We start from the raw sequence: 26,275 nt of genomic DNA, 5'->3' as shown, positions 1-26,275 counted from the left end.
ATGTGCATAAGCTGCAAAGAAGTAACTTAGCAAATGATTTTTTGTCATAATTACTGAACATACCAAATTTTGTTGAATGATAATTACTTACACTTGGAAATTACACCTCAATTTTAAACATGCAATGGGAAAATAAGTGATTAATGTATTATAAGCCAATAATTAAAAACAAAAACAGCACACTAGACCTAAAATGGGATTATAACCTGATTGCTTAACAATTTCAAATTTGTACAGTAATTCATAGGTGGAATAAAACAAAATCAAATAATGTTTGAGAGATTACTAGCAAATTTGGGTAAAGAGGTACTAAAACCACCATTTATGTAATGGATATTACATAAAGATGGGGCAAAAGGGTGGGGAAGGGTTGAAGCATGGGATCAGTGAACTGATGACTAAAACTCGGGCTATCGTTTAAGAACACTAAATTAAAGCCAGTAAATATTTTTTTTTTCAAATATAATTTTTTTTTAAGTAGCAATAGGCAATTTAACTAGAATTTTCAATTTCAGTTCCACACGGCCAAATAATGTACTTACACTTTGGAAGGTACTAATGAAGTTCTCAAATATATTAAGCGTAATATTAAAAATAAATAAATATCACAACCGAATTCAAATAAAGGGGCAAAGCAAAATCAATTGTTGGTGAGACATCCTGACATACACTCGCCCACCGGTAGCCATCTTTCGGCGACTGCCGAAAAAACAGGCTAGGCACAAGGCTGGCAGCACAATTCCAAAGAGGCTAGAACTGTATTACGGTCTTCGTTGCTACCACCGTTGCCCGCTACATTCCGTTAACATATTTAAATAAAAGCTTAGCATAGTAACATTTTTTTTTCATTGACTATGTAAAATTTTAATAACTTAATTAGAAAATTGAAAACCAACTGAAACTCAGGCAAATTTTAGAAATAACATGTTAAATTCCCTTTAACTACTTGCAATCTATTCAGATTATAAATTTCAGATACTAAAGAAATAATTTTGTTAATACAAATTAAAATAAATATAAACTACCAACCAGTAATAATATACCAACCTTGTGTAGAGATTTCTCTCTTCATGTTCTATAAAAACTGTCTTAATTATGCTAAAAACCATGCGAAAATAAAAATTTTCGTTTTTAAACATTTATAACTTATTTCAATAAAATATTTCTGACAATAAAGAGAACAATTTCAAATTAACACAATGAATTTATGCGCTTTCTGGCGGTTTTACCACTAATTACTTAACTTGCTTACTAAATCATTAGATTCAAATAAAATTTGTTTCTGTAAAATGTTTCTTTGAAATGAGTTGGATTTTTCAGCTTTAACTTTCTCTAATTATCTACATTGAACTTTTTTAAAAACATTTTAAGCTAAGCATGATTATTAGTCTTTCTATAAATTTCCCTCATTAAAAAAAAAAAGGAAAAAAGATACAGATTATTGGGTCAGATTTACAATGATTCATTCATAATTCGTTATAACAGTTCAGTTTTTTATTTATCTTTTAAATGGTTTACTCTAAATCGTTTTTCTAAAAAACTTGAGAGCGCATTAATCTATCGATCAAGAGTCTTAATAATAAAGCGCATGCGCGTTGTGTATGTAGTATACTAGAGTGTTTATTCCGGCTGTGCCCTAGGAATTATGTTTATAAACAATCGAAGTCAATAGTTTTTGTCCAGTGATACTGTATAAAAAACCTTGGTTCCGTAATGATTTTATTACAAGTGCAACTACTTCGTGCAAGTATAACGACAAATAGTGTGTGCCAATCGAAGATTTTACTTGTCAATGTCATATTTGCCGTCATCAAACATGGCTGCTAAATGGATCTGTTATTGGTTATAAACAAGTTTTTAATCATTTTAATAAATGAGAGATATGTTTTCTATGTCTCTCACCTCTGATTCAAGTAACTATGACTTCGAAAAAGAGGAAAATGCTTCTAAATGGAAGGGAGTCTTTGTTAACTCCTTGCGCAAGGTGATTAATCATTATGCACAGCTGTTTGTCCCAAACATTACTTTTAGCTGATCTGCTAATTGAAATCTTTTAACTTTTTAAGTGAATGATGATTGAATAATGTCCTAAATTTGTGTTTTTGTATATTATCCCCTATTTTAGTTTTATTTTTTATTTGTTATATTGATATAAACATATAAATTTCTATTGCGTTTATTTAATAAATAACGGACTTTTTATTTCTGATGGTTAATGATATGCTATCATATTTTCTTTCAGTTAAAAAATTTTACCACTTTGGTACATGAAGTTATTAGTTAAAATTTATCTAACCACTGGTTTACATTAAGCTATTTCTCTCTATTTTAGCATTACTATTAACTATTGTTTCCAGTTAATACTGGTCCCAATTCTTTATTCTTAGAAATTTTATTTGCAAATGTCATTTTTAAATATGTGAATAATAATATAGTACCTACTTGATTTGTAAAATCTACTGTTTTGGAAAACATTACCAATTCAAAAGATAAGACTGTATTAGGTCATCAAAACTTTAACGAGTAGTTATTAATTTATTTATTTTTATTAAGTACCCAAAATGATACCTGCTTAGTGAACATTTATTAAATGCTGAATTCTTGATTCTTATTGTTGTTATAATCTTAGTCATTTGTTTACTGAACTCTTACATTTGTCATAATTTGTTTTTCAAACAGTATCAAAACTCTGGAAATAGATAGAAACCTATTTTCTTTCTATATATTGAGGGTAATCTTCTCATTTTAATCAAAGCATTTTTTTTGTTTTTTGAAGTAAAAAAAAGTACGAGACCAATAGGCTTGTCTTTGTTCAATTTATGTTATTGACGATTTCAATCAACTGGATTGATATGATTCCTGAATCCAATTAGATAAGCTGATAATTGTAATTATTTTACAGTTCAATGTTCCAGTTATACTGTTTATTTAACTTGATTTGACCTAGTTGTGTCTTCCTCCAGTTCATGCTATGAAACAATGCATTAATCTTATAAAATCACATAAAACAGTAATTTTTTATCTAACGAACAATTTTTATTAGTCCTAAATTTATACTTTAATATTACTTTCTGAATAAGTAATTTAAAAACTAGGTTTCTCATACTTTTCATATCAATTGTAATATATTCATGTCACATCTGGTTATTTTTGTGGTGACATTAGTTATTTAAAATAAAGATTAAGGATAAAGGAAATATGATTCTGTGGAATATACTCAAAATAACTAATATTTCTAGCACTGAATGTTTTCTCATATTTATTACTTATATATGATGATACAACATTAATATCTCTTTTTATTGTGTTAATGTCTTGTTTTAATAAATCAATGAGGGATATTGAACAATACAAGTGCTATGCATACATAGTAGGTACTATCTAACTCAGTATATGGTAAATAAAGATTTGTTCATAAATATTTGTACATCTAAATTTCAACATTCATATTCCAATATTTTTTTTTTATCCAAGCAAATATAAATTAATTAAGTATTGAGAATCTCACAAAACATTTAAAAAGATGTAATTGGATTTAAAGCGCATGTATTATAATTTAGTAGTACAAATTATAGTTTAATGTAATAAGTAGTTAAAATGGTACTATTTCACAAATGTAACCCCAGGTTTACTTATACACAATGGGTATATGATTGTCAATCATCGTAATTTATCTGTTACCATTAAATGATTCGAACATCAACTGAAAAGAATCCATTGTGGATCTCTTTATCGCTTTTAAGCGAGCAGAAGTTGACAGCTGTGATCCAATTAAAGTAGTTGTAATAATAGTGTAGGTTATACTCTCGACAATAGATTGTTGCCTTTAAATGAGCACACACCCACTTTGCAGTAAATCTCATTTATCGTTATCGTTAAAATGAGGCATGTATCAAACTCAGAAATAAATGAAAGAAAAACTTGTTTATATTATGTTTAATGATGTATGGTCTATATATACATTATACATGGTACAAATGTATATTGTGTATAGCATCTCAATTTATTTTCATGATAATGCTTTTAGATTTAGCATTTTTCTCACAAAATTGAAACTTATTTTAATACTTAATGGCAACAAATTAATGTTAACTATTATTACTAAATTTATTTTAATCATATATTATGTTATAATAGTAAAGTGTCAAAATCAAATTAATTATTATTATCAATTTTTTTAAATGTAAATGTTTGTATTTATTTATTAATCAAATAATGAAATACAATTTGTTTATTCCTTATAATGTTTGCTTTACCATGTCTTAAAACATGAATAGCACTTTTATAAATTAATAATGAAACTATAAATCTATTTACTAAAGATAAAGCATTTTTCTCATTAGAATCGTGCCTTAAACAGGCAGTCTATAAGAAAAAAAAATCTTCCATGTCCTGTAGGAGACTCAGTTGTCTGGTAGGATCCATGTAGCTTTCAGTTATGATTAGACAGTGAGGAAAAATTTCCTAAGGGTTGCATCCTTCTTGCTCATCACCCTCATCTATGCATTCAGTGTTTCCTTGTCTTTGTTTCCTCCATTGTAGAACAGTCTCAGGTCTGCGATCTTTTTCCACTTTCCCAGGAAGTTCCTCCATCAACACACTCATTGAAGATACTCAATAGTTCCTCCTAAATGTAGAGAACACTTTTCTCAAGGATCACAGCATCTATTCCATAGATTCCTGGTGCTCTACTGATCCTCTGTGATCCCCTGTAACCCACCTGCCTCCAAATTACCTGAACACGCCTTAACCTTTAACTAAATACAAATTTTTTATCCTTTCTACCATTTCCAACCATCATAAAAGATCTATTTCCGAAGCTATTCAGTTAAATCTTGAACCAATTCCTGTTAATCATAATTTTGATAAACCCAGCATTTTCCTTATCATTAGACTTGTCTCATTTTATTACTATTTTTGAGTAGAATTCTGACCACCACCTTGACCACATTATTCTTAAATGAAAGGGAGGTAGAAGGCAAAAGAAAAAAATATTTTTTTCATAAATGAAATTTGAAATTTTTCTGATTATTTATAATGTATTTATGTTTAAGAATATTTTGTTATTTATTAAAAACAAAAAAAATGCACCAACGTTTTCCTTAAAATTAATTAGTATAATAGGTCGGATGTCAATACATGAGAAAATAATAATCATGACTCAGTAGATTTGTAATTATTATCTCAAATTTTATTTCATCAATGATCTTGGTGTTTAAAAAAGTCTACGAACATGAAACCTCTTTTTTTATTTTAGTTTTTTCATTTTTAGAAAAGGTTATATATTTAGCTAACAATTTCTTAGAAAGCAATTGTCTGAATTTGTTTAAATTTTTACTCAATGATATAAATCTATTAACACATATGTTAAGGTTTTTATTAAAGGGTAATTATATTTATATACTTGAAAAAAATTAAATGTGTTAAGTATTTATATCTATATCATATATATTATATGATTTAATAATAAAAAAAAAAGTTTACCCTATAAGTTTTAAATATAGATACAAAAAAAAAACTAAACATTAAGAATCGATTCATATAGGAATCCTCTTACCCTTAATTCTATATAACCAACTAAAAAACTTATAATTTAAAAATTATAGTTGAGCGACAGACCGAAAAAGAAATTATCAAGTCATTGAACCTTTCTCAATATTTCATATTATTTTTGAGGATGTGATAGCTGAACACATTAGGGCAAGGTTCCAGAGTGCTTGGTTCAAAACATTGCAGGTTCGATTGCCACTTGAGTCAATCAATATTTATTTTGCAGCCCCGTTAAATGGATCTTTATATTCCTGACTTGAGGATATATCATAGACTTAGGTCCATGGAGAACTTGAGCCATATAAAATAAATATGGCTCTCTCTTTATTTATTTTATATGGTTCAACACTACTATATACATATTTAGTAAATTGAAAATTTTTAAAAGAAGATAAATGTTTGATGCATTATTGATGTTATTGTAATCTAATGTGATAGAGTATTTGAAAATTTTTCAATTATTAGCCACCTACATAATGAATGAAAAATTTTTTGTTTTGGTTTTTCAGGTGCTGGAACAGGTCCACCCATCCCTGCAGGCGAAAGATGATGCCTTAGAGTACGTTGAAAGTCTCATTCTTCGTCTGTTGGGAATGCTATGTTCTCATCCCACACCTCACAGCTATACTGATGTAGAAGAAAGAGTTAGAAAAACATTCCCAAGTCCTATAGATCGGTAGGTATACCTCTTATTAAAGAATTATATTTAGATGTGGAAGATTAATAGTTGTGATAGATTGTTGGAAGATGGTTCGGGTGGTGATCAAGAAAAGTATCAAAATAATAGAAAACATTTCATTAGTAACCCTTTATATACATAGCTTACTAATAAATAGTTTTCAAGGACCATCTTCCTACAATATATTCAGAAGTTTTATTTATTTGTTGTGTTAAGATTGTGTTTGTAAATTTCTTGTGAAGTTGACATAGATATAACAATGTGAGGCTTAACAAATTCTGAGTGATGAGTTTTAATTATATTTCTAAAACTTATGCTAAATTTCTGAATTTTAATTTTATTTATTTATTTTGACTTTTAAAGCATTATACTTATCTAATATTATGCTATAAAGTACATTTTAAATTAAGTTGATATATTATGGTGATGTGATAATATTTGTCCTAGATGGGCTTTAAGTGACGCTTTGGAAGCTAAAGAAGCTCTAGAAAAAGGAAAAAAGAAAAATCATACTCTTGTTTTGCCTGTAGACAAGCTTCATCATCTTCTTCAAAAGGTATACAATTTAATGTAACTGCTCTAAACATTAATTAATGCAATTAAGTAATTCTTAAGTATATAATTAATTGTATGTATATTTGATAAAATATATGTGTATGATATGAACATGAATATTCTAGAAATTTATTTTGGAAAATCAGGAAAATCCATATCCCTTCAATGATTTTTCTGTACCTTAATTTTACTTTTTGTGAGCCTTCACCTTGAAATAATGTATCATCTCTGATACTATTTTGAAGCATATTTTTATTACATTTTCCCTTGCCAAAATATGTGATAAGTGAACAATTTTTACTTATAAATACTATAAAATGTGTTTAGTCGAACTCAAATTTTCCTTGGTTGATTAGTTGATCCTTGAATATGAGTGGTATATTCATTTTATAAGAAAGAATTCCAGAAAAAATTTGACTTATATTTGGGAGAGTATGATGTGTAAGAGACTATATCCCTCTCATAAGCCCGTTCAGACTTGCAGAGTTTATATCCAAGTCTTGTGTATCAGTTCTTCACATTTTTTCACATTAATGGTTTAAAAGTTATAATTCTAATTCTTTTAGTACAGTATCTACTAAACTATTGTTAATAGCAGAGACAAAAAACTATTTTAAAGTGTAATTTATCTAAAACTAGGTATTTAAATATGAAAGCAGAATTTATTTATTGAAAATGAAGAACAATTTGTTATTTGAAGTATTGCCCATCTTAGCCTCTACTTTTTGACAATTTGTAGATGCTGTTCCGAATAAACTGTTCTTTTGAAACAAAACCAGTTATTGAGTCATTTGCGTAATATATGTGAAACACTGCTCAGCAAGTGCATGTCCCATCAATGCAAATAAGTAATGATCGGATGGAACAGAGTCTGGTGAGTAAGCTGCATATGAAAGCATTTCCTAATGATACACCTGAGTCGTTTTGCTTTATGTGATGGTGCATTATCATGAAATAAAATCACTTTCAGTTCCGTAAAAATTTTGCTAGGTTTTAGCATCTCATAATAAATAATATTCTTCTGATACCACCTAACACAAACCATTTAACCTTGGCTTCCATCGATACTGGTATGGCCTTGTAGTGGTTTGCTTGGAGTTTCCTATGATCTTTTAGGCTTAAGATTCTTGAAAAATATTCACCTTTATTATCAGTCTCAACTCAATAGAGAAATGAGTTTCTTTTGCAATTGATTTTTCGGTTTTCCTGCTTTCACCTTTCATTCACTTCATGTGAAACCCATTTCCCCATGGCTTTCAAATGTATGAAGGTGGTTTCTAACCATTTATTAATGTCATTATTATATAGTGGTGATACATTCCAATCATTTGAGATGGCCTACTCCTGCAACGAACAAGTTTTCTCTGTTGATTATTGCTGTTTGCTTGCATCGGCACCAATAGTGTCTTGTCAGTGTAAAAATGGTCTTCCCAGTTGTTTGTTTCTGCATAGAGGTTTATTCATAACTATTTAGGACTGCACTATTGTCAACACATGTGACTTTTCCCACATTAGTGTTACAATACTGATAAAATGGCACACATTCATGTCATTCAATTTATCAGGTCGACTAGCAGTTTTATCATTTCGACGTTTGTAGTTCTCTCACATGAAAGAATTAGAGAATTCTCAGACCTTTGTAAGAACTTCATCACCACTGTATTAACAATCAATAAAATTAAAATAACCTAAAAATTTAAATGATCTGTGATATACATTATATGGTAACTGTTGCACTTCAGAAGCCATGGTTAGAATCAAGGTTGGACCGACCTTGATTCTAACCATTATCTGCATTATCTCAAAATTTATTATGGTAAGGACTTAAAAGCATAGGCAACTTCTCAATCTATCAGCTTATCACTACTGGAGTATTGAAATCTTTAATATTTTTAAATCACTTTTATTAATATTGTAATAAAATTATCATTATCATAAATAATTTAAAAATCATAATGGGATTAGTCACTTCTCTGTGAAATTCCCTTTCTTTTGACACCTCTGTAAAAACTATTGTGTTGTGTAAAATTTGTATTGTTATGAGTTGAAAACCTTAATCAGATATTAAGACAAGGAAATGATACCACAGACTGTTAGGTGGTTACTACATTGACAGCTAGCGCCATCTATGGATTAATTCCAGTTTGTTATTTACAGACCAGTGAGACTTATCAAAATACTATGTTTTTCAGAAATTTTAAACTATAGTAGATAGATTTCCTACAGATAGATGATTTTAATGGAAATGCAGTTACAAGATATCACTTCTTTGCCATTTATAAATTGATTTTCTGTTAATTGTGTCATACCTCTTCTTTTTTTTTTCATTTCACCCAGAAACCAAACGATAAACATATCTTGCAACTCAGTTACATTTTTATTTAGTTTTTAATAATTCAAATGATTTTGTTACAGGAAGTACTGCAATACAAAGTGGATACCAATGTTACTGTATATATTGTTGCTGTTTTAGAATATATTTCTGCAGATATATTGAAGGTATGTATCCTTTGGAAAAATTGTTATTAATTTAGAGGAAATTAATTTGGTTTAAGTTTTTTTATCATTAAGGATTTACTATGACTTTAAAACCTGTTATAGTTATGTTCTTTGTAAATAAAGTTAGAGATATGCTCTTGCATATGCAGTGTTTTTCTTAGGCGGTATACCACAGGATAAAACTTATTTTTTATTTATACCCCTTCTCTATAACCATGTGGTATAATATTTATAAGATCTTTAACTATTCATACTTTCTCTTTTGGAACGCATTATCTAGTAGGACCCTCTACTACTCTTTAACCCTTTTGGGACAATGAGCTGATTTGTCAGTAAGAGTACGACACTCCCCTTAGGCTATGCACTGATATATCAGCATTTGATGAAGCCTCTAAACTGATATATCAACTCTAATCCCAGTTCTATCTTGCAGTTACCATGTTATATCCTAGTCTCTACCCTTGCCCCTAGATGACATTCAAACTATTATTTTTTTGTTTTTGTTCCTACTTATCCTAGAGTATAGGAAATAAATCTGCAAACAAATTAAAAAAATATCCTTTATCACTTACCTAATTAATTTTAAATTGTCATGAATTAGAACTTTTTTCTTTCTTTTTTTGAGAATATGAACAAAAAAAATTGAAACATTTTAAAAATCATCTGCTCAATTTCAATGTTAATTTTCTGGGCCTACAAAGCGCTCTCATTATTCAATCTCTAAAGGATTAATATCCATTTATTTTCAGTTAAATAAAACTTCTTATTTATCCACTCCTTTCACTTACGATCCCAAAGAAAATAACATGCTAGAAATTTGGTGTTATAGCCTGCTGAAAAGCGAGATTGAGGATGCAGAAATCGACATTCAGGATGTAGGTTGTCTAAAATCTAAAATATTTGTTTGTTTAAAGTCAGCTCTTGAGTTGTGCGAAAGAGTATGATTCTAAGTTTGTAGTTCTGTTACTTATTAAGAGTGGATTATTGAAGTTAGACCCGGGTAAGAACTTAATCATCTATATTAACAACCTACAAAATTAAAATAACCTAAATATATAAATGACGTGCGACATATACATCCCGTGGTAACTCTGTCTCTTGGGTGGGGAAGCTATGACTAGAATCAAGGTAGATCCATATCATTTTGAAAATAATTAAGGTTATTACTTATCCCTCCCGGAGTATGGGAATCGCTTCTATTAAAGTTGTAGTAATAATTTAAGGATGTAAATTAAGATTATTAATTTCTCCATTAAATTCCCTTTCTTTTGACACCTTGTTAGTGAAGATGCATTGTTTCTTATAGTCAAATAAGGGATTTATACTACTGAATCATATATATATCTAAACAATTGATACTAAGTTAAGATAGTACTAATAATATTGTAGGCATTAAAGGAATTGATTTGATCAACATTTCATTACGATGAATTGTGAAACAACATGTAAAGTATTCCAAACTTTGAATTAGTTAGTTTAGTGAGAGTTGGCAGCTCTGCAATTTTTCGAATCCATCTTATTTATTTTTAATTATTCCATTGGTTTCAGGTAAACATTAAATCTATTACTAATTTTACATATTGTTATTGTAAGGATTAATGGAGTAAATGGAGCTTTAAATTGAATATATTATTTTATTTCAGTTGGCCGGTAATTATGTTAAAAATATACATCATGTTGAAATCACTTGCCAAGACATCAGGGTTGCTATGTGTGCTGACAAGGTAAGTTTTCATTTCATATAAACACTATTAATTATATAATTAAATTAATGAACTTTATTGTAACACAATGAGATATAAGGGGAAAAACAATTAGCTTATTTCCTATTTTTGCTGGTAACATCCGCAGTGTATTTTTCTTAATAACCTAAAGACCAATAGGCGTTACCACCTATAGCAACAAGTTACATATGTTCCAGTCGACCAATCAAAATGGCTACTTTTAAATCAGACTCCTTGTCTGATCCCAAATTATGTATTATGTATATTTTAGGGCAGTAGTGTTTTTTTTTTTTTTTTTTTTTTTTTTTTTTTTTTTTTTTTTTTTGTAATTCCAGATTGGGGCCTGGTGGATCCTTGTAGAGTTAATGTAAGAGGTTATTATTTTTTTAATAATTGATTATGGAGGTATAGTCTCATACAAAAAAAAAATAACAATTCTTAATAAGAGAGAAAAGTAAAGAATAATAACATTCGTAGACCTAACAAAACAAACAATTGCCCTCTAATGGGAAAAAGAAACAGAAAAAACATGTTAATTTGAAAAAAGGATGAAAATAAAATAATTATGTATATTTTAGGGCAATAGGTTTTTTTTTTTTTTTTTGTAATACCGGGATCGGGGCCTGGTGGATCCTTGTAGGGTTAATGTAAGAGGTTATTATTTTTTCAATAATTGATTATGGGGGTATAGTCTCATACAAAAAAAAAATAATACTTTTAATAAGAGAGAAAAGTAAAGTTAATAACAAAAATAATGACATTCGTAGACCTAACAAAACAAACAATTGCCCTCTAATGGGAAAAAGAAACAGAAAAAAAACATGTTAATTTGAAAAAAGGATGAAAATAAAATAATAATAAATAAAATAGAATTGATAAATGTAGAATTTTTGTAAATGCAGTAGTTTGAGAAGGCTACTTGTACATCTGTACAATTAGTAATTAATGTTCAGCGTGGGTAATTGTTCAATGGGTGAAAATCCTCTACAGCTGATACAAACATATTGCCCAAAATTTTTAGGTTGGTGATCCTTGCTGGCACTTTATCACGGATATCATCATCTCCATAAAAATGACCAGCAACTCACTTAACTGAATCCCTCATGTCTAGTCTTGACTGAATATCTCAGTTTTTGATAAAAATTATTGCCTTTGCTTCAGTAAGAGTTGCTTTGTTTTTAGAATAATAATAACTAGCTTTATTTTTTAAAAATATAGGTACTATAAAAAAAAACAACATGCAAAAGTACTGTGGCAATGGAATATCTGTTTGCCGGAGGTCAATTAAAAAAAAAAATATTAGGTATAAGACCAAAATTTATACAAATTTTTTTATTTCAAGCAAAATATAAACCTACATATATACATACAGCACTTGGAAAATAATAGAAATAAAATTTAAAATTGCATATAATAATGAATGAACTAAATCTCAGTTGTTATATAATTAAATGAATAATAAAATTAAAATTTTCCACAAAATAAACTAAACTATTTAATGTCTGAAACAGTTCTTATTTTCATAATGAGTAGGAGTAAAAAAATGTACATTAGAGAAAGGAAGTTCAATAATTCTTTGATTGATTATTTTTATTTTAAATAAACTGCTTAAGGTACAGGGTCCTGTTTCTATCGTTCAACTTTAATAGTCTGAATATTATTAAGGCTTATTGTGAATGTTTTTGTAATTGGTTAAACATTTATTATAATAAGTGTGTAAGATAGATACATTTTGTTTAGTTGCACCAATATGTTAAAAAAATGTTTTTGGATGTTTCGAGGCCAACTAATTTAATGCTTAACAAAGGTCTTGAAAGCATGTATGTTACTAATTTTATTGTTACTAAGTTGCCTTATAAGCGGCTTTTAAATGTATTTTATAACATTATGTGTAAATTCATATCGTAGATATTAACCAATAACATTTGCACAAGCAAGTATTCTAGTAGATTTGCAATAATTTTGTTTGGCTACTATCGCATTTTTTTATTATTATTAATTCATGAAAGAAATAAATGTGCTGTAAATAAAAATGCTTATACATGTCGATGGATTTATTTTCTGCTTATATATATACTTTTTTTTTTTTTTTAATTTAAACGTTACTGGATTTTAAGAGCCCATTATAGATTTTGCCAATTTTTTTTTTGGTTTCATGCTGACGTTGGGCCATTGACTAGGTGGTATGTAATACACGCCAGAACATAAATAGTGAGCGATGAAGTAAATATTCTTTGGCTAATTAATCTTTGATAATTTTTTATCCATTTTCTATGATTTTTGCTTAGTTATTTTCCCTTTATTCTTTAATGAACTATATTTTCCCTTCAAGTTTTTTTTTTTTTTTTTTCCCCTTTAATGTTTTGATTAGATTTACAGCATCCATTATTAAGCATGTATAATGTCGTAGTATCTGTGCATGTGTGATATGTTTTAATTTATATTTGCCTATTCAGAAATCCATTCTGTATAATTTAAATATACCTACCATCAAGGGAACTTTTTGAAATACCTCAGTTACTGAGAATTTTTAAACCTTTGTAATTCAGATTTGATTTCTTAGATTTTTTCAAAATTTACCTCTATCATTGGTACTTTGCGGCCCAATACCCTGTATAAGTTAGACAATTAATCAGATTGCGACACATTTGCCTACAAATATTTGAATATTCTTCCACATATTCTTTATTTTTCAGTACTATCTAAGGTTTTTATGATAAACGAGTGAATAATAGTGCACAAAATGTCAAAACAGGAGAGTTGTGAAGTGACATCAGAAAGAATATCAAAGTGTATCAGAAAAATTATTGTAAATCTTATATAAATATTTTGATAATCCTGGCATAATTGATCGAATTTATACAGTTGAGAAAACCACGAACGAGAAAAACACCTTAATATTAGCAACACTCAAATACAAACATATATAGCTGATTTTTTAAAGGTATAAGTTTTGTATTGTTTTCAAAACTAAAAATACACACATATAAAAACATAAAATATTAACATTTTCACCTCTATAAATGAAAAACAGTTAATTTCAATCTCTCTTAATGGTACTCTCTATAAATAAGGTAAATGAAAAGCCTCTTAAAGTGATAAAAAATGCTATGTCCCTTGATATCCCAGTTATATGGTATAATACAAGCAGTAAAAACTAACTTTTATTAAATCTTGAAAATCTTTTATTAAGTTATTGTTTAAAACTTTTCTCGGAAATTCCAATTAGTTATCTAGATTATTCTATGTAATGCACTTATTTCCCCTTCCTTCTATTTGCTAAACCAAATAGTTTTCCAATATATGTGTGCTAAAATGAAAATAGTGGGTGGAATCTGATGAAATTAACAATCCTTGAAAATTTTATCAAAATTGCATAAATTTCTCAATTGATTGTGCCTGAACAAAAAGTTCATTACAAACTAACATAGGACCAAATTTGTTCCTTGATGTCTAAAACGTAAAATGTTGGTGAAATGTTTGATACTGAGGATGTAAATGTTTTTCATTTCCTATGTAAATACCGAGCTTCCCTGTTGAAGGCAGGGAAACCTCAGGCTTGATGACTACTTTAAACTTCACTTCTCTTTTCTTTTTTTTGTTTTGTATCAAAGTGAATTTTTGATTGCCTCTTACATTTTGTTAAATTATTTGAAAGGGCTACATAAGTTTTTGAAATGAAACTTCTTTACGGATGTTCTACAACACAAAAAAAAAAATTATATGGGAGTGAATTGACTTTGTGATGTGAGGGAATGCTCGAAATGAAACTGAAGTGGTGGGGACAATACTCAATATGTTCTACATATAGATGAAAATATCTTGAAAATTAAAAATTGTGGCTGCATACTGTAAGTAAGGGAAATGTTCAGCATTTCATCCTCTTTGTTCTATGATGATCTATGGTCCAGAATTTTGATAGAGAGACGAAAAGTGGAAAAGACGGCACAAGAATTGAAAAGATGATGAATCTTGATTAACATTTGAATTAAAATATCTCAAAAACTTTAAATCCGAGTCGTCTACTGTTAGTGAGAGAAATGATCAGTATTTCATCCTCTTTGTGATGAACTATAATTCAAAATTGTATCTACTCCGAGATAGAGAGGTAGTGCCAAAAATAAAATGATGAGAACACTTGAACTTGAAAATTAACATAACATTATTAATAGAATGTTAATACATTATTTTGTTTCCAGCAGTTTCACTTTTGTTGGCCAGTTCTAAGACTTCTACAATTTTTTTTTTTTTATTAAACTTTTACTTATCTGGCATGCCTACCTACGATAGTCGACTCATATATTTCTTATTTGAAATACTTTTATTTTTTTATTCTTTCTTATTACTTTATGGCATTTGATAAAGAAAAAAAATTATTTGCATCTTCTAGATATTATGAAGAAATAGTTTACCTATTTTCTATTTCCCTTGTAGCAGTTAATTTGGTGATTTGTACCATTGTGTTCTGCTAGTTTATTTTATTTATGTTTATTTGGCAATTTGTATTTTCATAAATATTTTACTTTGTTTATCTACCATATCTGAATGACATTTTTGTTGTGAACTTATTCAATTACAATAAGTATGAACGAAAATTCTGAGCTTTCAAAGAAAGCTATTAGTGCCAAAAAAGTTGAAACTATTTACAGATATTACAATTTTTTATTTTTATTTGCAGGTTCTTATGGATATGTTTTCCCAGGAAGATGGTCTTTTAGATATCGAATCGAATGAGGTAGAAGTTGGAAGTGTGCTCTCTACTAGATCATCGAGGCATTCTTTGACTTATGAAGAAGTCGTCAAAGATTTAATTCAAGCCGAGAAGCAGCATCTTCGTAATTTACATATGATAATTAAGGTTTTCAGGGAAGAGATATGTAGGCTTATACCACCCGGCCATAATAAGGTAACTTCTATTATTTATCTCAAAAATATTACTTATCTAGAATACATCACATTATATTGTAAATTACTTTTATAAAATGAACTAAAAAAAAATTGGAAGATCGTTGATTGACCATGTGTTGTTTTTAATAGGAAGATGGTCTGGGTGTGGTCAAAAGAGCTCTTTTTAGTCCTGAGGAAACACTACAAAGTGGGACCAACTACTAGCTCATAATAAATAGTTTTATTAATATTTGAGCTCTTCCAGACCTTCTTCCTTTTAAAAATAAATTATTATTTTAGATGATTGTTATTTGACAAGGGGAGGGTACTCACGTTGGATCACTGATTTCAATGAAACAAATTTTTCTTTTTAGCAATAAAATCTAGTCAGGTTTGGTTTCAGTGCCTTTTGAGGTTCTTAAATATGAATTTTCATATTTATCACAAATTATAAAATTCTGTTTATCTTTCTCTTTTTTTTTTTTTTTTTTTTTTTTTTTAGGGATATTCTATTTTCTCTGTTGACATAAAAAATTTTAACTCCTTACAATTTTATCCAAAACCTACGTTACTATAACTATTGGAAAGCTTAATTTCTACTTTTCCAACCCATATCAATATCTTTCAGAGTTTATCCCCTTATAAGTGAGAAAAAATAGTTTCAAATTTAGAAAAACTTCTGTTGTGTCTGGTGTGTGCTATTTCGTGCAATTCAGGCGGCCCTTAACCATAGTAAGTTTTGTGTAGATTGGTGGAGTTGTAATGAAGTTATCATATTTTTTAGAGGTTTTCAAAAAATATGCCCCAGTTTGGCAAAAATTTTGAGTAAAAAAAAATTATCTGAGTACTATAAATTCATCTTTTAACAGTTTTTTGAGACGTGATAAACAAATTTCAACTTCATTTCTTCATAAATATTATTGGATCCCACTTTCCTAGGCCAGTCAATCTGAATTATTTCAACACTGTGCTCTCATCAATTGATTAGAATATAATAACTATTTTAATTATAATGTCTGTTAGCCTCTCATCTTGAACAGCCCTGATGAAGCCCTACAAAGTGGGGCGAAACGTAGGAAAATAAATAGTTTTTAACTATTTTGTTCTTTTTTTACCGCAACCCTGACCATCTTCATATTTTATAATAACTATTGTATACATCTAGAACAAAGGCAAAACACGTTAATATCACAGATTTATAAAATTATATTAAATATTTTTTCTATTAGCACATTAGCAAGAAACCACACATGACATAATATTTTTTGATCTAGTTTCACCCAAAAAAGTTCATTGAAACCAGTGATCACGTGTGCGTAGCCTCTTTATGAGTAAAAAAAAAAGACAATAACTTTAAAGTAAAAAATTTTTCTTGCAATTTCATTTATTTTTTTCAGGAACTGGACTCGATGTTTAACAACATTTTGGATATTTATGACCTCACTGTGACATTGCTTGGATCACTTGAAGATATGTTAGAAATAAGTGCTGAAAAGCAAGTTCCTGCTTTAGGCACGTGTTTTGAAGAACTTGCTGAAGTAATTTTTATTTTTTTACTATAACTTACTGATTTTTAATCAAATGGACCATTTGACCTATTAATAATTTACAGGCTGATGAATTCGATGTTTATGGTCGTTATGCCAAAGAACTGACTACCTCCGGCTGGTTGGAGGCATTAGACAGGCTAGTTAGTCAACACGAGGTGAGCAACGCTCTTCAGTCTGCTGGTCAAGGTTTTAGGGAAGCTGTTAAATATTACCTTCCAAAGCTGGTCATTGCTCCTATTTCTCATTGCTTTTTATACTTCGAATACCTTAAGGTAAATAAACCACGCGGATATTGAGTTTGCTTGTATTAATATTTCAGCTATTATTATTCAAAATAAAAAATATGTATGTTTCATTTTAATTTATATTTTTACATTCTACTTGTAATAAGTGAAATAAAATTTTAGATATTACATCGGCTAACACCATCGGATGAAGATAGAGAAAGTCTGAAACAAGTCGAAGGAGTACTGAGGCCCTTACAAGTTGAAATAAACAGTCCAGAAGTCAACAATCTTATCAAAAGGTATAATATAAGAATTATAATAATAAAAAAAGAAGAGATGAATCCTGTCATTTTTTATTTTTAATTAATCTCTAGTCACATCCTATACTTTCCTCGTATAAAAATGTAATTTTAAACATGTTGAACTTTGGATATTATATTTATTTCGTTATATATCACACTTTGAAAAAATATAATGTATTTAAAACTAATTAATTATTAATCATAAGTTTCTTTTTTGTAGGGAAAATATTGTAAGAACAAATGGGAGGATGAGGCGACAATTGGCTATCGAAAAAACGAATGAGCTGCAAAAGACAATAGATGGCTGGGACCTGAAAGATTTAGGACAATATTGTAATGAATTAATAAGAGGTATTTTAAAATAATTGTTACTTTGTTATCAATAAACTACTATTATATTTTTGGTAACCTTTTACTAATATTATATTTATTTATTTTCTCTCACCTTTGTAATAGGCTGTTGTAGCTTATGTTTCTGTGAATAAAAGTTCGAACAAAGAAATTAGAAGGATAAAATCCGCCATGCCATGTTGTTCTACTTGTACAATGTTATTACTTATCAGCTACACTAAACTTCAATTTATAACTGACAAAAGCTGTGTTTTTAATGTCATAACCTCAAACTATTTGTTATACATTATTAAAACACTTCATTGGATCTTTTGAGAATCACTGTGTATCCTTCCATTGCGAAACTTACAAGAATAACCTATTTTAGTCACTTTTTTTTGTGTTACTGAGTCGAAGAATATTAGACATGTATCTGAGGATTCTTGCCAATGCGCTCAAGGAGCCAAAAAAAAAAAATATTTTATACAATTTTGAGAGTTCCTATATTACCGATTTTTTCCATTGCTTTGTATGGATTCACAAATTATTATATGTCTATAAATAGGGACCTAACTAAACTACTCCAAAATTTTGTGTAGATTGATTGAGTCCTGTTATTGCAATTTTTGTGATTTCCAAGAAAAAAAAAAATCATAAGCCCCACTTTGATTGCTTATTTTTTATTTCCAAAATTTTATTTTCTGAATGATATGGAAATTTGTGTTATAGGTTTTTTGATCATGCCAAAAACAAAGGTCCACTTTCTTTCTCTCCAAAAAAATATTTTATGTTAGTTGGTAGGTTAATTGGTCCTAATTATCTCTATGCTGTACTCATATGCTACACTGGAGGATAATTGTATACCAATCGATTGATTTTCTTGTATAGGATAAGGAAAAAAGTATTGCCGATCATATTAAATGTATAAAAAATCACAAAAACCAAAAGATGCTTCTAGTAAAGTAGGTAAACAAATTTGTTTTTATAGTAAATTCGAGTCGTATTCATTTTTAGCACCCTTTAAAACCCTTAAATACTAATTTTTATATAAATCAAAATATATTTTACCTACTCAGTTTTGAAAACATTTATGTAGTAGTCAACTGAAACATGGGTATGCTGTTGAACACACTTTTGTCCTACTTTACTCGAAGCATCTATTGATTTTTGTAATTGCTTACAGATTTAAATTCATTCATTCCAGTCAGAATTTTTTTTTCTTGTTCAATATAGTAAATCTAATCAATCGGTACATAATGGTATTTGAATATATACAGAGCAAAGGCACAAATATAAAGCCAAAATTATTTAATTTTTTTTTCTCTTAGGGTGCATTGGCAAGATCCTTTCTATAATTTTTGGATTGGTTTGATTGAAATTGGTGATCCCAGGTCCTTAGCCTCCCGTTGTTTTGTAGAATCTTCCGGGTTCAATATGGTATCTAGTTTTTGGCCTAAAACAACTTAATTAATTTAAAGTGCGGGTGGGTAATTGTATTTGAAATCTACCAAAAAAAAATTTGGATTAGTGTTTCAGTCCAATAAAATTATTTTATAATAATAAAGTGTATTAATCTTTCCATTTTTATTTTCTAGTATTGTTATTGATGTTTCAATATAATATAATTAATTTAGTTTGATTACTTATTTTATGTTTTTAGAGGATGTACTTGTCAAATGGTCTGTAAAGACTAGGAGGCTAACAGAGCGAAGAGTATTTCTTTTTGATGGAGTGCTTGTATTATGTAAGCCTATTACTAAAAGAGCAGCTGTCTCGGTACCGCCGCAGTTGGGAGGATCACAGGCCGATTACAGATTGAAAGAAAGATTCTTCATCAGAAAAGTTGAAATCACGGACAGGGATGATACTGATGGTAGTATATCTTCTCTCATGAGAAATAAAAAGTATCTTTATTATACAATACTGTATGAGATTGTTTTTAGACTTGAAAAATGCATTTGTGATTTCTCCTCGTAATCCTCCTGCGGTTATCCTCGTTGCCAAATCGCCAGAAGAAAAAAACAATTGGATGGCCGATCTTATTATGCTCAACACTAAAAGGTATCTTCATTGTTGATACTCATTTATTTACAAGTTTGTTGAAAATATACAAGAATGTTGATTGAGATACAAAAAAAAATACAATAATATTTACTATAAGAGTTTTGTACTTATTTTAAATTTATTATTTATTGTTTTAATTCTGTACAAAACATTAATAAATGTTATTCTGTCTCAAAGTTGGATTTTAAGCTTATTTTTCTATAAATTTTTATTTTGAAAGTAGTATGATCTAATATTTTTTATTTGTAGCATGTTGGAACGAATTCTAGATAGTATATTACTGAATGAGGAAAAGAATCATCCTCTGAAGTTGCCATCTCCCAGTGTTTATCGATTTGCTGAAGCAGATTCACCAGATAATATAGTTCTTGAAGAAAGACATAATTCAGGAGTGCCGCTAATTAAGGTAGGTATTTATTTATTGTACAATAATAAAATTTGAAATATTTTTTTTTAAATATTTTTTTATTGGTTTTAGGGTGCTACACTTTGTAAACTCGTGGAAAGGTTAACATACCATATATATTCTGACCCAATGTTTGTCCGAACATTCCTCACCACTTATCGAAGTTTCTGCTCACCTCAGGTAATAATATAATTAGAACTTTTTGTATTAACTAATTATATTACTTCATTGTCGATTTAAATGTTCTTTATTTTCTGTACTTTTTGTCTCTTACTAAAATTTACATGTTACAGGAACTTTTGTCATTATTAATCGAAAGATTTAACATACCTGATCCTTCATTAGTTTACGGCGAAGAAGATAATAGTTTAAACAAGCCAACTTATAGAGATGATTGGAAGCGGTACCGTGAAAAATATTGTCAACCAGTGCAATTTAGGTAAGTAAATCCTAAATCAATTTTATGCTAGTATATATATATACACTTTTAGATATTTTCACTTCCTGAGATAGGCTAAGATAATTAATCAAATGATAGCATATTTTATTATTTAATCTTCCCTCTCAAATGTTTAAATCAAGGGATGGCAAAATAGTGTCGACAATACCCCTGCTGCTGTACAACTTGAACTCACTTCATTTCTACTTCCACTCCTCCTCCATAAGAATGCATATTTTGATAAAGTGTTCTTTGGTTTGTTCACCTCTTCCATATTCACATGAAGGGTTTGAGTTAATCTTTCAATTTTAATGGCATATGTCTCTTCTTAGCCACATTTTGTTTCCCTTCTGAAAGAATAGAATAAAACCCCTTAGCGAAGAATTCCACTTATAAGATTATTGCTATTATTTATAGTTATTGTAAATTGTATTCTTTGTGAAAAGTTTATTACTTAATATTCATCTCATTTTTCTCAATCCCTATTTTTTTTTTCTCACAGTAATAAATATATTTTTTTAGGCAATTTACTTTTGATAATCAAATGAAAATTAGATTTAAAATAAGATCTTTCTCCAGATTTCCTCTGTATATATAAATATGTAAAACTAATTTTTACATACTTTTATAAAGTATATACTCCATCGGTTCTTGTTTATTTAACTTAGTGGAAAACTTCAAAGCTGGAATTTATTTCTATAATTAAGGAGTTTTTCATCAAAAGTTAATTCATCAAATTTTTAATAACTTTATTACTAAACAATTACTGTAGGAACATCTCATTTAGATAAATTAAATTTTTATTGTAAAATGTTTGTTTGTAACATCTATTTGACTGGGGAAAATTTTAATTTTTAAATTAACTAATTATGTTTTCCATGTAGAATTTTAATTTGTCAAAAAAACTTAACTTTTCAGAAATGGGTATATTAACTTTTTATTGCAAGCTCCTCAATTATTTGGTCTTACTAATTATTTTTTTGTTTACTTTTATAATAATTCAAATTACTACAAAGCCCATACAATTTTTCAGAGTTTTAAATGTTCTTCGTCATTGGGTCGATCATCACTTTTATGATTTTGAACGTGATCGTTCATTATTAGAAAGGCTGAGGTATTTTTTAGATTCTGTTAATGTGAAATCGATGAGGAAATGGGTTGACTCCGTTTTGAAGATTCTTCAGAGGAAGGTTTGTTGGTTGTCCAATGAAGATATTTTCTTTCACGTCTAAGTGTTGGTTTAATTTATTTATTTATTTTTTTATAGTGTGAAACTACCGAACAGCTGAGAGAAAGGACATTTGCATTTGGCCATTCACCTCCACCTATCGAATGGCACATAGTGTGTCCTGAAGATGAATGGAACATTCTTACCGTAATATTATTTTCCTTTGGTTTCATTTATGTGATATTTTACGATTGTAATGATTTCATAATTTTTTTTCTCTTCAACCATAGCTCCATCCTGTGGAAATTGCTCGGCAGTTAACACTGCTAGAATTTGACCTTTACCGTGTTGTGAAACCTTCTGAACTTGTTGGTAGTGTTTGGACGAAGAGAGACAAAGAGCTAACGTCACCAAATCTGTTGCGTATGATAAAGCATACCACAAATGTATGTTATTAATTACTTTATGAAAGTAATCAGTTTTATACTTTTTTATCATTTTTCTAGACATACAGTTGTACAAAAAATTCTATATAAATTTATTAATTGATTTATGTAGTAGCAATATAAAGGTGTTACAATTTTTCTTTTTTGTTTTCTACAGTTCACAAGGTGGATAGAAAAAAATATTGTGGAGGCTGAAAACATTGAAGAACGAGTCGCTATAGTTTCAAGGGTCATCGAAGTGATGATTGTGCTCCAGGAACTGAATAATTTTAATGGAGTTCTTGCCATAGTGTCTGCGATGGGTTCAGCTTCAGTTTATAGGCTCAAATTCACATTTTCGGTACGTTACTTATTTTTTTTTACCTTTTTTGCCTGCTGTCTATAATCATTCTTATTCCTTTAATACACTTAGCTAAGAAAAAAAAAATTGGACATTCTGAGAATACTTCAATAAAATATATCATTTACAAATGATTTATAAAAATAATACTTTTTATATAATCTTTTCACTTTCTTGAGACAGGCTATGATTGTTTAAATAAAATCAATTTTATCCAATTTAAGTCTCAAAACAATTTATATTTCTCTATAAGTCCAACGTTTTGGCCAATTTGGCCATCCTCAAGGACAGTCTAGCATCCACATCAATTATATAAAACTTTATGCAGGCTATTCTGCCCAGGTTAATAACTTCAGTTAAAATTACCTTACTCTATTTTGTCAATTCCTCACATTAACATTAAAACTTTTAACAATAATTGACAAAAACTGTCAATTTACACTATTATACTTTATCACAACTTATATGTTGTATGGACTTATAAAGAAATATAGATTGTTTGAGACTCAAATTGGATAAAATTTATTTTATTTAAACAAAAATAATACTGTTTAGATAAATTACAACAATTATAAATGTGAAATTAACATTGATAATTTTTCACATTTACATGAGGTTTTCTGACAGGATGGCGTCTGGATAATGGCTATCTCCTTTTGCTTGGTCAAGGGTCTTAGCCCAGTTAAACCTGAACGATATAAGGCTTAATGTACGCGAAAATCCGATGCTGATAACACCAATCGGTATCTGCACACATCTGTTCAGAGATGCTCATCCCAACACAAATCTACAAAATCAGTCTTGATGCGATCCTCCATTTGTCCAGTCTATCCCTCAGGCATTTAACCATCAGTTCAGTGTTTATTATCATATAGTTGAACATTTACGGACTACTTCTTTATTCAAAAGAACCATTATCCTTTACCTGAATAGATAAAGAACCTTTGTTAAGGATATACATTGAAGATGTAATAATGCACCAAAAAGTACTTATAGTTGAGAAGAGGTGAACTCTGTAAAGCAATCTCAAGACAAATTAGTAGGTTCATTTCTACCCACTTTAATTCTGAAGGTATTATTTCAATGTACTAAGGCCAAATCTACTCTGTACTGGCTTAATTACCCACAAGAACAAACATATTACTTGTAATTGGTCTTTGAAATCAATATGTTTTCATTTTTTTTTTTTCTGCCAAGTGCATATTTGCAACCTTATCACTTGCTGCCTTGATCTAAGACTAATATTCAAATCAATTTTTTTTTTTAAATTGGTACAGAAGCACTGCAGCCAATAACAATCATGCTAATGTTGCAATAAACATTACAACTCATTAGAGCTTTGAAGTTTTGAAGATTCCAAGAATCTTAATAGACTTAAGGGATCGATCAGCTGGCACTACCTCGGATCAACCATGCGATCTGCCCCAAACAGTGCAAACCTCAACCCTACAAATTGTTCACACAAACATATGTGTTAGGCTTTCTGATTCTCAACTAAAACCTCTATATAACAACAGATTATATAACCATCATTGAAATCAGTTGAGCTGTTTTCTCATGATCAGACAAGAAAATTTGACAAACAGATAATAATTAACAACTGTTATTTTTTTTTTTTTTTATATGATACATCTGTTTTTTTTTTTAGCAAATATCAGGTCGTTTAGACAAAGCTCTGGAGGAAGCAAGAGACTTGAGCAACGATCACTTCAGAAAGTATCAGGAGAAATTGCGCTCCATTAATCCACCTTGTGTTCCTTTTTTTGGTAAATATTTTATTTGAAATATCTTAAACATTAGTCTTAAAGTTGTACCTTATTAGCATAAGAATGCTTCTTTCTTTTTTTATTATATCGTGTAAAAATATGTAATTTATGTATGTCCGATCACGGATTGATTAGTATGTTGTGCAATGTAGGAACCCGATGTATTTGGGCAGCATGAATGAATAAAGCTTTTTTAACTACACCATCTCAGATTTTCTTTAAATTCGGTACAGGTTTACTGTCGGTATATATTTTGGAAAAATATGAAATTTTTAACCATGTTGAACTCGTTTTGGAATTATGGAGTTGTGAAGCTCTTATGGGTTGGTAGAAAGGTAGTAACAATTTTTAGAATTGATTTATTTCTTCAGCTGTAGTTCTACGATAAATATTTTACTGAATTTTTCATGCCCTTTCCTGTGATGTACAGCACTATTTAGGTGGATGTAAGACAAAAATTTTCAAAAGCAAATTTAAATTTTTCAAATTTATTTCATGAATAGTTTGTATTGTTAAATATCACTTGGCATAATTGGTATGAAAATGGTTTTTGTAATATACAATTGAAGTCTGAAGTTCCTTTTCATAAATCTTTTATGTAAATTGAAAGAAAAAAAATCTTTTTAAAATATGAAATGTTAACTTGTTTCATCTGCTGAAAGTGTGTCATCAAAGAATGATAATGATACAGCAAATTAAGATGTAGAACTGACAATGTTACCACAACTTACCCACTCTAAGTGTATATCACCTCCAACCAAATCAAGTTATATGACAAGCCTATGGACCTCTTAACAGTTAAATGTTTTATAATTATCTTGAAATGATTAAACAGAAATAAATGAATTGAATATAATGGATGTATAACTAAATGTTCTCTAATATCAGATAGCTCTTATCCTTATTGCAATAGTCTAACTGGGCCTAAATGAAGGATTTTGAACAAATGTCCCTTCAAGTTGTGTGATGCACGTACCATGCCAGATTTTTTCATATAGCTATTGGGTTAACCTAAATATTAAAAATTCTTGTTAATTTTTAGGTATGTATTTGACGAACATTTTGCATATTGAAGAAGGCAATCCTGATACTTTGCCTTCTCAGCCCCAGCTGATCAATTTCAACAAACGAAGAAAAGTTGCAGAAATAACTGGTGAAATACAACAGTACCAAAATCAGCCTTATTGTTTGAGTGTCGAACAGAGAATCCGGGTAAGCATTCTTTTATTATGTTTTGTATATTTATTGTTATATTTAGTTAAAAAAAAAAATGTGGCCATTGTGGGGCTGGCCAGCAAGTAATAAAACTTAGGGAAATGAAATAATATGTTAAAGTTTTATTA

The 26,275-nt window shown here is 29.0% G+C and overlaps 1 protein-coding gene across 1 annotated transcript in view; it reads left to right on the top strand.

Moving 5' to 3' along the window:
- The first annotated feature begins 1,654 nt into the window (after window positions 1–1,654).
- The window catches only part of Sos (Son of sevenless), a 30,466-nt gene continuing 5,845 nt past the window's right edge, over window positions 1,655–26,275 (top strand). Inside the window, exons 1-21 of the mRNA XM_014438357.2 lie at window positions 1,655–1,984; window positions 6,060–6,226; window positions 6,677–6,785; window positions 9,200–9,283; window positions 10,927–11,007; window positions 15,686–15,913; window positions 17,292–17,432; window positions 17,507–17,716; window positions 17,852–17,970; window positions 18,194–18,324; window positions 19,964–20,176; window positions 20,247–20,364; window positions 20,617–20,773; window positions 20,846–20,953; window positions 21,067–21,212; window positions 22,246–22,402; window positions 22,480–22,587; window positions 22,671–22,826; window positions 22,984–23,166; window positions 24,815–24,932; window positions 25,975–26,144. Of these exons, the coding sequence (XP_014293843.1) occupies window positions 1,874–1,984; window positions 6,060–6,226; window positions 6,677–6,785; window positions 9,200–9,283; window positions 10,927–11,007; window positions 15,686–15,913; window positions 17,292–17,432; window positions 17,507–17,716; window positions 17,852–17,970; window positions 18,194–18,324; window positions 19,964–20,176; window positions 20,247–20,364; window positions 20,617–20,773; window positions 20,846–20,953; window positions 21,067–21,212; window positions 22,246–22,402; window positions 22,480–22,587; window positions 22,671–22,826; window positions 22,984–23,166; window positions 24,815–24,932; window positions 25,975–26,144 (3,015 nt within the window). The 5' untranslated portion in view covers window positions 1,655–1,873. The remainder of the gene's footprint in view (window positions 1,985–6,059; window positions 6,227–6,676; window positions 6,786–9,199; window positions 9,284–10,926; window positions 11,008–15,685; window positions 15,914–17,291; window positions 17,433–17,506; window positions 17,717–17,851; window positions 17,971–18,193; window positions 18,325–19,963; window positions 20,177–20,246; window positions 20,365–20,616; window positions 20,774–20,845; window positions 20,954–21,066; window positions 21,213–22,245; window positions 22,403–22,479; window positions 22,588–22,670; window positions 22,827–22,983; window positions 23,167–24,814; window positions 24,933–25,974; window positions 26,145–26,275) is intronic.

The sequence above is a fragment of the Halyomorpha halys genome, unplaced genomic scaffold (assembly GCF_000696795.3).
Source record: "Halyomorpha halys isolate HHAL.00 unplaced genomic scaffold, Hhal_1.1 Scaffold56.1, whole genome shotgun sequence".
Lineage (NCBI taxonomy): Eukaryota > Metazoa > Arthropoda > Insecta > Hemiptera > Pentatomidae > Halyomorpha > Halyomorpha halys.
The sequence above is the reverse complement of the archived record's forward strand: the minus strand, read 5'-3'. Positions and strand labels throughout refer to the sequence as shown.